General features: G+C 41.3%; 1 protein-coding gene across 2 annotated transcripts in view; it reads left to right on the forward strand.

Moving 5' to 3' along the window:
- The window catches only part of nup210 (nucleoporin 210), a 132,550-nt gene that overhangs the window by 73,677 nt on the left and 46,019 nt on the right, over window positions 1-12,854 (forward strand). For both annotated transcript variants that reach the window (XM_078413937.1, XM_078413938.1), the window contains exons 14-21: window positions 2,135-2,280; window positions 6,209-6,430; window positions 6,787-6,960; window positions 7,516-7,708; window positions 7,796-7,902; window positions 8,356-8,460; window positions 8,562-8,663; window positions 11,604-11,732. In XM_078413937.1, coding sequence (XP_078270063.1) covers window positions 2,135-2,280; window positions 6,209-6,430; window positions 6,787-6,960; window positions 7,516-7,708; window positions 7,796-7,902; window positions 8,356-8,460; window positions 8,562-8,663; window positions 11,604-11,732 — 1,178 coding nt within the window. The remainder of the gene's footprint in view (window positions 1-2,134; window positions 2,281-6,208; window positions 6,431-6,786; window positions 6,961-7,515; window positions 7,709-7,795; window positions 7,903-8,355; window positions 8,461-8,561; window positions 8,664-11,603; window positions 11,733-12,854) is intronic.

The raw sequence follows: 12,854 nt of genomic DNA on the forward strand, positions 1-12,854 counted from the left end.
CAGCACAATTCCCCTGAGATGACACCAGCTACTGCACTGGGAAAAGAGCAAACTGGTATCGATGCTGCCCGTATCCTTCAATGGGCTGAAGTCTTGTACTAGTGAGATTTTGGCAAATTATTAAACTGGAAAACTGAGGTCATTCCAGCATCCAACACTTCAATTATTTTTGAGATTTTTATATCGGGTCACCTCCAAGTCTCAGCTGCACTAAATTAAATGGACCCATGTGTGTAGCTTTGAGTAGCTGATGTTCGTTAAACTGAGAAACAATGTTATGGATTGCCTTTGGAGTAGTTCCAAGGTTGTTGTGATCATCCACTCCAGTTGGATGAAGCAACTAGAACACTCTAGTTTGTAACTGCAGTATTACTTTACGAACTAAATGTAATGCGTTGCATTTCCTGATGCAACTGATCACATCGAACAAATGTCAACACAATGATGTTTTAGATACTTAAACCCATTGTTACGAGGGTAAACGTTTAGCATGTAGTGGATGAAGGGAGAGGAATTTGGAGGGGGCATTGTTATGGTGGTGTTAATCCAGGAAGTGACCTTGGATTACAGCCACTGTAAAAAGTAGAACAAGACTCTGTGCCCTAGGCTGAGGGGATCTGCCGGGGAATATTTATCCCAGGGTATGATGTTTTGAATTGGATCAGCATGAGGCACAGGTCCTTTGGCCCAACTTGCCCACATGGCCCATCTACACTAGTCCCACCTGTCTGCATTTGGCCCATAACCCTCCAAACTTTTGCTATCCATGTACCTGCCTAAATGTTTCTTAAATGTTGGGATAGCCCCTGCCTCAAATACCTCCTGTGGCAGCGTATTCCATACACCTACCCCACTTTGCGTGGAAAAAGCTACCCCTCAAGTTCCTATTAAATCTTTCCCCCTTCACCTTAAACCTATGTCCTCCAGTTCTCGATTCCCCTACTCTGGGCTAGAGACTCTATGCATCTACCCAATCTAATCCTCTCATGATTTTGTACATCTCTATCAGATCCCCCCCTCATCCTCCTGCGCTCCAAGGGATAGAGTCCCAGCCAGCTCAACCTCTCCCAACAGCTCAGACCCTCTAGTCCTGGCAACATCCTCGTAAATCTTTTCTGTACCCTTTCCAGCTTGTCAACATCTTTCTTATAACTTGGTGCCCAAAACTGAACACAATTTTAAATGCAGCCTCACCATCGTCTTGTACAACTGCAGCATGACCTCCCAACTTCGATACTCAACCTCCCTATAGTTGCTCCATATGATAATTTTACATGTACTGAATACCTGTTAATTTCTGATAGGTCGGCCCATTGTAGTAGGCAACTGATACTTACAGTTTAGTTTAGAGATACAGCACGGAAACAGGCCCCTCGGTCCACCAAGTCCTGCCGACCAGCGATCCCCGCACAGTAACACTATCCTACACATACTAGGGCCAACTAACATTTGTACCAAGCCAATTAACCTACAAGCCTGTGCGTCTTTGGAGTGTGGGAGGAAACGGAAGATCTCGGAGAAAACCCACGCGGTCACGGGGAGAACGTGCGAACTCCGTACAGACAGCACAGTAGCTCCACCGTTGCGACACCGTGCCGCTCTATTAATGCACATGCATTTTAAATGTTGCTTTATTAAAAAAATGAGCATTAGTGGAAATGCTACATCAAAATATTTTTGAAACAATAGAAAACGTTGTTCAGTTTGTGCTGGACATCCACATTTAATCAGAGGAGGGGATGCACTGGATAAACCGGAGAATCATTCCCCATGTTGGCTGCATTATTGGAGAAAATGGTTCCTTCCAATCGGGAAAAGATAGACATTCTAATCGTTCAGTATCTCAGAGTGAATTGACTGGAGAAACAATGAGGAGGGGCATTATCTTGCAGACTACAGAATGATTTAAAAAAAGAGGAAGAGAATTAGATTTTATCGCCTTCTATCACCGTGAGGAATGTGGGGAATCCGCTGTAGTGGATGTTTATGTAAACTTTTCTGTAGTTGTGTGTCTTGTTCCTTTTGTTTTAGTATGGCTGCATGGTAATTCGAGTTTCACTGTACCTTAATTGGTTCATGTTACAATAAACTGACCGTTGAAAAATAAAATGTATATTTCTTCATGTTTTAACAGGGAGACTGGAGCCAGGCACCATGCACTGCAGTGGAATAAAAGTTCAAGCTGAGGCTCCTGGCTATACCACTCTTGTCGTTAGTTATAGCCATGGCCACGTGCACCTAACAGCCAGTATCACAATTGCTGCTTATGTGCCACTTAAAGTAAGTATTTACAATAAAAAAATTAGAGTCTTAGAGTTGTACAGCACAGCACAGAAATGGGTCCTTTCAGCCCACCTCATCCATGGTGACCATTATGCCAATCAATGGTAATCCCAATATCCTGCTTTAAACATGTACCCTCTCGACCTTTCCTATTTGAGTACCTGTCCAAACGTCTCTTAAACACTATAATTATATCTGCCTCTACCACCTCCTCCGATGGTTCATTTTCAGATATTCATCGCACTATTTCCGTGTAGAAAAACATATACCTCAGATCTTTAAATTTTCTCCCATCTCATCTTAAGTCTGTTCCTTCTAGTTCTAGACTCTCCAGCCTTTGGAAAAAGACTGACAATCGATCTTAGGCCCAAAATAATTTTATATCTCTATCAGGTCACTCCACTGCCTCCAGCAGCCAGTGAGTGTAAGTGCAGCCCATCTAATCTCCACAGTCCTCCATTTCCAGGCAATGTGTTGGTTTAAACCAGCATCTGCAGTTCCTTCCTACACACAATGTCCTGGTGAATTGGGTTGAGCACGCTTTCACCTTGGTCTCGCTTTTGTTGTCCATTAGTCACCATAATTTAGCCCCACAGTCTCTGAATTATCAATGGACGTCTCCAGGTTATGCAATGTTACAGTGTATCATCCAAAATATTTTTTTCCAAATCCATTCTGAGATGTAACAAAGCCTGTCAAAGAGAGATTAGGGAAAAAATTAGTTTTATTAAAAAAATTCTGAGCAAGGCTGCAAAAGCAGATAGATAGCAGTGGAATTGAGGGAATGAATGCAAAGCATAGGGTGGTATGGCCAAAAGCAACGTTGGTAGTACAGTGTTTTGTCAGGAATGCCAAGATTGGGAAGATTTATGGAAATGGAGCACATTGGAAAAGTGTGAACTCGGAAGGAAGCAGCCGGTGTAAGACGTGGATGGCGTTTGAGATAACTGGGGTTGGAGGGCTGGGAATGTAGCCTGCCAGCAAACAGAGTATTGTTTTTAAATGTGTTTGTTGAGTTTGAGACTGATCGTGGAGGGGAATGAAGTTGGTGGTGAGGAAGTTGCATTTTTCACGAATGTGACAGTTGGCAATGTCCCTGGGCAACCACAGCTCATCCACCTGTGCGGAAGAATTATTTTAGTCACTTCTCAAATATTATTAATTACTCTCAAAGTCCCCTCTGTGAATTGCTTTGGGGTGTCTTCAACAATAAGGTCATAAACAAAAGGAGGAATGTGTTCATGCTATTTTTTTAGTTTAGTTCATGCTATTTTTTTAGTTTAGTTTAGTACGGAAACGGGCCCTTCAGCTCACCGTGTCCGCACTGAACAGCGATCCCCGTACACTTGCACTACGCACGAGGGACAATTTACTTTTTTTTTATAACCAAAACCAAATTAATCTATAAACCTGTAGGTGGGAGGAAACCGGAACATACGTGAAAAACCCACATGGACACGGGGAGTACGCACACACTGTACACACAGCACCCCTAGTCAGGATTGATCCCGGGTCTCCGGCGCTTTAAGGCAGCAGCTCTACTGCTGTGCCACCATGCCGTTTACCTTTTTTATTATTGTTCCTTTAAGTGGACGTGCAGCGTAGATTTACTAGGTTAATTCCCGGAATGGCGGGACTGTCATGTGTTGAAAGACTGGATTGACTAGGCTTGTATACACTGCAATTTAGAAGGATGAGAGGGGATCTTATCGAAACGTATAAGATTATTAAGGGGTTGGACACGTTAGAGGCAGGAAACATGTTCCCAATGTTGGGGGAGTCCAGAACAAGGGGCCACAGTTTAAGAATAAGGGGAGGCCATTTAGAACTGAGATGAGAAAAAACTTTTTCAGTCAGAGAGTTGTGAATCTGTGGAATTCTCTGCCTCAGAAGGCAGTGGAGGCCAATTCTCTGAATGCTTTCAAGAGAGAGCTAGATAGAGCTCTTAAGGATAGCGGAGTCAGGGGCTATGGGGAGAAGGCAGGAACGGGGTACTGATTGAGAATGATCAGCCATGATCACATTGAATGGCGGTGCTAGCTTGAAGGGCCGAATGGCCTCCTCCTGCACCTATTGTCTATTGGACCTCCACAGTGCAGTTAAAATTGACTAGCCTATCCGTGCTACATTTTAGGCTAATACAAGAGCATCTTGAAATATGATGGCATTCAACACTTGATATCCGGCTGTCATTTTCAGTTTCACAATGTGGGTATCTAGATTTGCCCAATCTGGAGTCTTGTAGTTTCATTTGTTCTATTTCTGTCTATATCACCGTCTATAGCTTTTGGTGGTGTTGCAATTACTATCACTCTGACAAAACAATAAAAGATCGTTTTGTTGCAGATTGCTACTCTCAAACTAAAGTATCCGTTTTCCAATTTCCCAAGAGATACTACACTGTTCTTTGAAGTTACACTTGTTCATTAACTGCATTGGTTCCCCACGTAAAGCCTTATAACAAAACATTTTGGAAATGAAAGGACACGAAGTAAAACGGAGTAAAGTTGTGGCTGGTTAATTTCTCAGTTATTAGTTAACTTAAAACTTAAATGAAAAATTACCTGATGGTATAATTTAATGTTTGTCGACAGCTGATGATCTGTATATCTCTCTGTCTGTGTCTACTACTTTTCTGATTATTAATTATCTCTATGACTATGAACACATGGCCTGCTGTACACATTGTTCATAGACCTATTTTCTTGGACTTGCGTTTTATCAATCAGAAGTTCTCTGAAGAATGTTGATCTGATACATTAGACACAAAAAGCTGGAGTAATTCAGCGGGTCAGACAGTATCTGGAGAAAAGGTTATGTTTCGGGTCGAGACCCTTTTTCAGACTGGAGAGTCAGGGGAAAGGGAAACGAGGGATATAGACGGAGATATAGAGAGATATAGAATAGATGAATGAAAGATATGCAAAAAAGTTACGATGATAAAGGAAACAGGTCATTGTTCGCTGTTTGTTAGGTGAGAACGAGGTACAGACAATGAGATTCAACAAGACATTTTTTAGCTGGTCTGACTTGGGTGGGGAGGGATGGAGAGAGAGGGAATGCAGGGGTTACTTGACGTTAGAGAAATCCAAAATCATACCACTGGGTTGTAAGCTGCCCTAAGAGAAATGTTATAGATTATACTGGCCTTGGATGTTTATTTCCTTCATGTCCTCCCTTCAGGGTGTAAACTAGATTTCCACTCCCAGTTCATGATTCTGTTTCCAGCGTAGCCTCCTTCCTGACTCCTGGGGTGCCCGTCGAGTTTAGACTATCTCTGAGGATTTGAGTTTGGTCCTGACCACTGCTTTTTATGTGGAGTTTGCATGTTCTCGCTGTGACCTTTGGCTTCTCTTTGGTGCTTGTTTACACCCATTTTCCAAAGACTTCCTGGTTAGTAGATTAATTTATTTGGTATACATTCCCCATAATGTGGTGTTGGTTAGTGGATGGTTAGTGATACTCCAACAATTCCTTCGACATGTTGGCCTTGTCCAGGTCTCGTACCCTCTGCAGTGTGGGGTTGTTTTGTTCATGGATATGATCATTACTTGATAGGCTGGCACTTGTCCCTAATTGCTTCGATACTTGTAATTCTTTTTGTTACAAAAACAACCTAAATCAAAGTAAGCTGTCCGCTGTGTTCCTCCTTAATCATTGTTGGTTGTAAGCACTAGTCTTAAAGCCAAGAATGCAATATAATGAATTGAAGTTCCACAATTGAAATTTATTACAGTAGTGTTGACAAATGAATTTTAGTGTTAATGTACGGGGATCGCTGGGCGGCACGGACTTGGTGGGCCGAAAAGGCCTGTTTCCGGCTGTATATATATGATATGATATGATAATTTGCATTATAATTTTACAGTAATAGTAATACAAACATGATGATCTTCCTGATTTTTTTGTTGTTGTTAATTTTTAGGCTGTTGATCCAGTATCTGTGGCTCTGGTAACTTTGGGATCCTCAAAGGATATGCTATTTGAGGGAGGACCCAGGCCCTGGGTTTTGGAGCCTTCAAAGTTCTTCACAGATCTTACAGCTGAAAATGAAGAGAGTATCAGTCTTCATCTTATAAGTTCGCCTGCATTTAGAAACCAGCCAAAGCATTTGGTTAGAGCTACCTGCATGGTACTGGGAGAGCAGGTGAGAAACAGTGGCTTTTGCAGTTGAAGTTAAGGTACGGTATGGCTTACCAGCAATTTCCTGACATAAATGCTGCAACATTATGCAATAAGGTGTCAGTCCCGTGACCTCCTTTCAAGATGAATACACACACCTCTTGGTGTGTACATCTAAATAGAAATGTGAATCATTTGTAAACTTCTCTGGTGCTTGAAGCAAACTGACCTTTTTTGTTTCGGTAGTGTTTACAGCCAGCTACTCTACTCACACAGGCCCTATTATTTTGGAAATGTTGCAATATGAGAGAGTCGTTCTTTGATTACTTACTTTAAACTATTGTATGCTTCTTATTGAATGGATGTTTCTTTCCGTTTCAGGTTTTGGCTTTGACAGTTGGGAACAAGCCTAGCTTAAAAAACTCCTTCCCTGCAGTGGAACCAGCTGTTGTTAAATTTATTTGCTGTCCTCCTTCAAGGCTTTCATTGACTCCTGTGTACCTGAGTTCACAGTTGGACGTATCGTGCCCTTTGCTTCAGCAAAATAAGCAAGTTGTAAGTCAAATTTGTGTTCTAGAATTTATTTTAGTTTTAGCACGGAAACAGACCCTTCGGACCACCAAGTCTGCGCCGACCAGCGATCCCGTGTGTTAACACTATCCTGCACACACTAGGGACAATTTACACATACACCAAGCCAATTAACCTACAAACCTGTACCCCTTTTGGAGTGTGGGAGGAATCTGAAGATCTTGGAGAAAAGTCACAGGGAGAACGTACAAACTCCGTACAGACAGCACCCAAAGTCAGTATCAAACCTGGGTCTCTGGCGCTGCAAGTGCTGTAAGGCAGCAACTCTACCACTGTCCCACCATGGCCGGCCTGTAACATTGAACATTGTAACATTGAAATTCCTAAGCGAGCTTAATTTTTCATGTCAAACCGATTACCAAGCTCATGTAAGACTATATGCATTTGCTTTAAGTATTTAGAGTATGTTGTTTTCTTTTGGTCAGCCTTTATAGACCAGAACCTTTTTTAATGATTTTGTTTTTGGAAAAGCCTAATTAAAATGATTACTTTATGCTGATAGTTTTGTATCTCTTCTAGGTTCCTGTGTCCAACTATCGTAATCCAGTACTTGATTTGGAAGCATACGACCAGCAAGGACGTAAATTTGACAACTTTTCTTCCCTTCATATTTTTTGGGAATCGTCAAAGATTTCCTTGGCCAGCATTGAACAGAACATGCCGATGCAAATAAATGTAAAAGATCATGGAAATGGGCAAAGGAAGCAACATGGTAGAGTTAACGTACAATCAATTTTGTTTTCATTGTAAAAGTTGAAGAGTTTGTGTCGCCTCATGATGTGGACTTCATTCTTTCAAGGTTTGCAAACTGTATTGGTTCATCGACAATCAGGAACTACCTCCATCACAGCAACTGCAACGGGCTACCAACAGGAACATCTCGTTGCGGCTAAAGTTAAATCCAGGGTATGTCATGGAGTAAAATGACAGTAAATTGAAGTATGAATTAGTAGTGTAGAAAGGAACTGCAGATGCTGGTTTACACCGAATTTTAGACACAAAAAGCTGGAGTAATGCAGCGGAATAGGCAGCATCTCTGGAGAGAAGGACTGGGTGATGTTTTTGGGTCGAGAAAGGGTCTTCAGGAAGGGTCTCGACCCGAAGTGTCACCCATTCCTTCTATCCAGAGATGCTGCCTGTTCCGCTGAGTTACTCAAGCATTTTGTGTCTATCTATGAAGTTAGATTACTTATTAAGTACCAAGTAAATTGAAGTATCAGCCATGGATTAATCACAAGGGCTGATTAATCAGCCCTTGTGATTAATCCATGGGAAAAATGTAGTTTTAATAATATTGGGTTTCAATGTGATTGAAGGTGAATAATGGACATTCTGATTTTTGATTCTGCTTTGTAACAGTATGATCCATTGCTACCTGTATCGGCTACAATTGAATTGTTGCTTGTGGAAGATGTTCAAGTCATTCCGGATAATGTTACCATTTACAACCATCCAAATGTTAAGGTAAAAGTTCACCAAACATTTTGGAATACATGTACAAAAAACTTTTGTTTGCAAAATGTATATTGAAGTGGAGATTTTTTTGCCCTTTTGTTTCCTAAAAGGCAGAGCTTTCACTTAAGGAAGGATCGGGATATTTTTTTATTAACACAAGTTCAATGGACCTAGCAAGGGTTGCCTATCACGAGGCCCAGAGCATTGCCCAGGTAAGTCATTCTCCTCAATGATACGGGTGCAGGGGAGGTGGATTTAGTTCTTGGTGTTCTTAAATCTCTTGCAGTAGAATTAAACCATCCAATAGTTTTTAAACAGTGGATAAATGAAAATGTGGTGGGAGTTTATAATGTCTTGTGTAACTTTTGGTAAATTTACCACATAATATTGCACTGGATGACATACGCTGTTACCAGTAGCTCAAAATAAAGTATCCCAGGGCCTTGTTCATTGCAGCTCGAAGCTTCAGCAAGGCTAACCTGAGGAAGGTACTACTAAAATACTACCTACAAACATGCTTTCCCATCAGAGGCCTGGATGCCCTCAGCGATTGCTACACCACCATCAAAGATGCCTACAGCTCAATCCCCTGCCTGCACTTTGGAAAATCAGATCACTGTGCCCATTCTCCCTGCTTTCAAACATAAAATAAAGCATTGAGGATCCAACACACTAAGTCGTACTGTGCAGGTCTGAATAAATAGTTGACCTACTTTGAGTTGGTGGACTGGTCCACATTTAAGGAACTGGCAATCGACCCAGATGAATACACCAGTGCCATCACAGACTTGATCAATAAGTGTGAAGAAGTGCCTGATGAAGAAGTCAATCCAAGTGTCACCAAATGGAAACCATTGATAAACCACGGTGCCTTCTTGGAATGACCACCAGGTTCAAGAACAACGTCCTTCCAGCAACCATCAGGTTCTATGAATATTGCATAACCACTGCTTGGATCCCATGTGATCTAACCTTCCAGAGCAGCCTACCTTGAGGAACCTTGTCGAATGCTTTGCTGAAGTCCATGTATACAACATCTACGGCTCTGCCCTCATCGACTTTTTTGGTCACATCTTCAAAAAACTCAGGTTGACGAGACACGACCTCCCTCGTGTGAAACCATGCTGACTATCGCTAATCAGCCCTTGCCCATCTAAATGCTTGAAGATTTTATCTTTGGCAACTATGATCTCCTCTGGACTTTGTTTTTGGATGCATTACGATCTTTAGTTTTGTGCTATATTGGTAATCTCGAATTACTAATCACTAATTTATTGTATTATTGAATATTTTATTTCTGGGTTGTTGAGTTTATGGGCCTGTTAAGACCATAGGTACAAATTTCATTTGTTGTCCATACATATGACAATTAAACACTCTTAGTTCTTGACTCGTGAAGTTCAAGTGACCTTGACTTATACAGAAAGCCTAGGTATGACCTTTGCAAAGCTATTAAGGATGCTAAGAAACAATATCAATCCAAGCTAGAGCTCCAGACTAGCCACACAGATACACTTTGATTGTGACAAGTCTTGCTTGCCATATTGGGCTACAAAGTGAAGTTGGGCAGAATCAAGGGGCAATAATGCATTCCACCCTGCTGAGTTCAATACTCAGTTTGAACAGTGACTCAGTGAAATGACATTACCTGTCCCGCCAGCCTCTGGTGCAGATGTCAGACTCTGGTCTACAGCGCAGATGTCAGATTGGCCTAATGAGCCTAAAATCTGTGGGCAGAAAGTTACTAGAGAGTATTCTAAGGGATAAGGTCGTCAAGCATTTAAATGGACAAGAGCTGATTAGGGATAGTCAGCATGGCTTTGTACATGGGAGGTCATGTCTCATGAATCTGAGTTTTTTGAAGATGTGACCGAAAAGATTGATGAGGGCAGAGCTGTAGATGTATATATGGATTTCAGCAAAGCATTCGACAAGGTTCCACATGGGTAGGCTGCTCTGGAAGGTTGGATCGCATGGGCTCCAAGGAGAGATAGCTGAATGGGTATAAAGCTGGCTTCCTGGAAGGAAGTTAAGGGTGATGGTGGAAGGTTGCTTCACAGACTGCAGGCCTGGGACTAGTGGTATGCCTTAGGGTTCAGTGCTGGGCCCATTGTTGTTTGTCATCTGTATCAATGATTTGGATGAGAACGTGCGTGGCATGGTTAGCAAGGTAGCAGATGACATTAAAGAGGGTGGTATTGTAGATTGTGAAGATGATTGTCAAAGATTACAGCAGGATCTTGCTCGGTCGGGCAGGTGGACTGAGAAATGTCAAGAAAGCACACGAATGCCCTATTTCAGTGCTTCTTAAACTGGTGAATGGTTCACCCAAGGGTGAATGAAACTAGGGGGGTGAATGAAGGGTAAAAGACTTAATATATATAAAATTGTACACAAGGGAGAATAAGACGAAAATTACCAAAAAAACATAAGAAAATTTAGTCGCAGGTGAATGGAATTTCATGATGAAGATTCAAGGATGAATGACACCGAAATAGTTTAAGAAGCATTGCCCTACTTTCTTAGAAGACTGAGAATATTTGGTATGACTCCAATGACTAATCAACTTTCACAGATGCACCATAGAAAGCCTCCTATCTGGATGCATCACTGCTTGGCATCAAGGCCACAATAAATTGCAGTTGCCAATGCTACCCAGTCCATCACTCATCGATTGACTCCATCTACCATTCTCGCTGCATCGGTAAAGAAGCTGACATAATCAAAGACCCACTCCCACCACGATCATGCTCTCTTCTTCCCTCTCCCATCGGACCATAGATGCAAAATTTTGAAAGCACAAACCATCAGACTCTAACACCTTCTTTCCCATTGTTATCGGACTCTCAAACAGTCCTCTCACACTAATATAAATTTTCCATCTCCCAATCTACCTCATTGTAGCTGTAGCACTTTTTGATCTGTACTTTTTCTGTCGCTGTAACACTGGACTACAGTGTATTTTTCCATTTTGTGCTACCTTGATTGATGTCTATACTCATGTATGGTGTGATCTGTCTGGATGGAACGCAAACAAACGTTTTCACTTTCTCAGTGCACGTGACATTAACCAAAATAACCTAAACCAGATTGTCTTTAACAGAAAAAAAGGCCAACTACTAGTTAATTACTACGATTTTTATTTTGTACAGGTGTGGCCAACTCATCCAGGAACTTTGAGCGTCTTGGTCCATGACTTATGTTTGGCTTTTCTGGAGCCTGCGAAAGCTGAAGTACACATATCCGATATTTTGGAGCTGTATGTACGGGTTGTGGACAAGGTTAGTCGATGATGGTTTGTGTATTAATTGCAAGTCAAGATAGATGAAGTCACAACAAGCAGCACATGTTTTGTAAATAGATTCTTGGATCGTAAAAGCAAAGAAACATGTCTCAATAAAATGGTTAAAAATATGATGGACATAATGGCTATTCAATGATTGTGAGAAAAAAAATTAAGGATGGAGATTCTGCACTGCAGTTTAAACAGGGTGATAATGATGAACAACTTCAGATAGTTAGAAAGATTTAGGACCAGTTCTCTTGGAACAGAAAAGCTAGAAGACGGTTTAATGAAGGATTTTTAGAAGTAGCAAGGCTTATGATAGGATGAATTGAAGAATATTTTTTTCCTGTGGAAATGATATGGAAGATTTGTTCGCTTAGCAATATTCGTGGGAGGGAAGAATAGGAGGAACATTTCCCGAATGCATAAAATTTGTCTGCATGGTGAATATTTGACATTAATTGCTTCTCCAAAGGGAAACTGGATTCTTCAAACAGCAAAAAAAGTGACAATATAAGAAAAATCAATATACATTCAACTATAAATGCAATTACATGGTGCAGAACTGCTTTACTCAAGGTAGAAACCAGGAACTGCCAATGCTGGTTAATACACAAGGACATAAATTGCTGGAGTAACTCTGAGTTGGATAGCATCTCTGGAGAATCTCTCCCCTTTTCCAGCTTCCCCTAATCAGTCTGAAGAAGGGTCTCGACCTGAAGCATTACCTATCCATGTTGTGCATAGATACTGCCTAACCCGCTGAGATACTCAAGTATTTTGTGTCCTTTTGTTTTACTAAAAGGAAAGGGTGTGGGAGCGGAAAATCAAAGAGCAACTGTATTGAAAGTAGGCGCAGTGCAATAGGCCAAGTCTAAAACAAAACATAGTACAATACAATACAACATATCTTTATTGTCATTGTACAGTACAACGAGATTGGGAATGCGCCTTCCATACGTTGCAATAAATTAATTAGCTAAATTTATACAACCCAGTGAAACAAAATTAGAAACAGTTTAAAAAAAGAATAAAGCTCAAGTAGGTCTGTGCCAGTTCGCTGTGCGATGTGACCATCCAGCTCAGCAGGACCGGTTCATAGCAGCTATGGCCCTGG

Source organism: Rhinoraja longicauda, chromosome 17 (genome assembly GCF_053455715.1).
Source record: "Rhinoraja longicauda isolate Sanriku21f chromosome 17, sRhiLon1.1, whole genome shotgun sequence".
Lineage (NCBI taxonomy): Eukaryota > Metazoa > Chordata > Chondrichthyes > Rajiformes > Arhynchobatidae > Rhinoraja > Rhinoraja longicauda.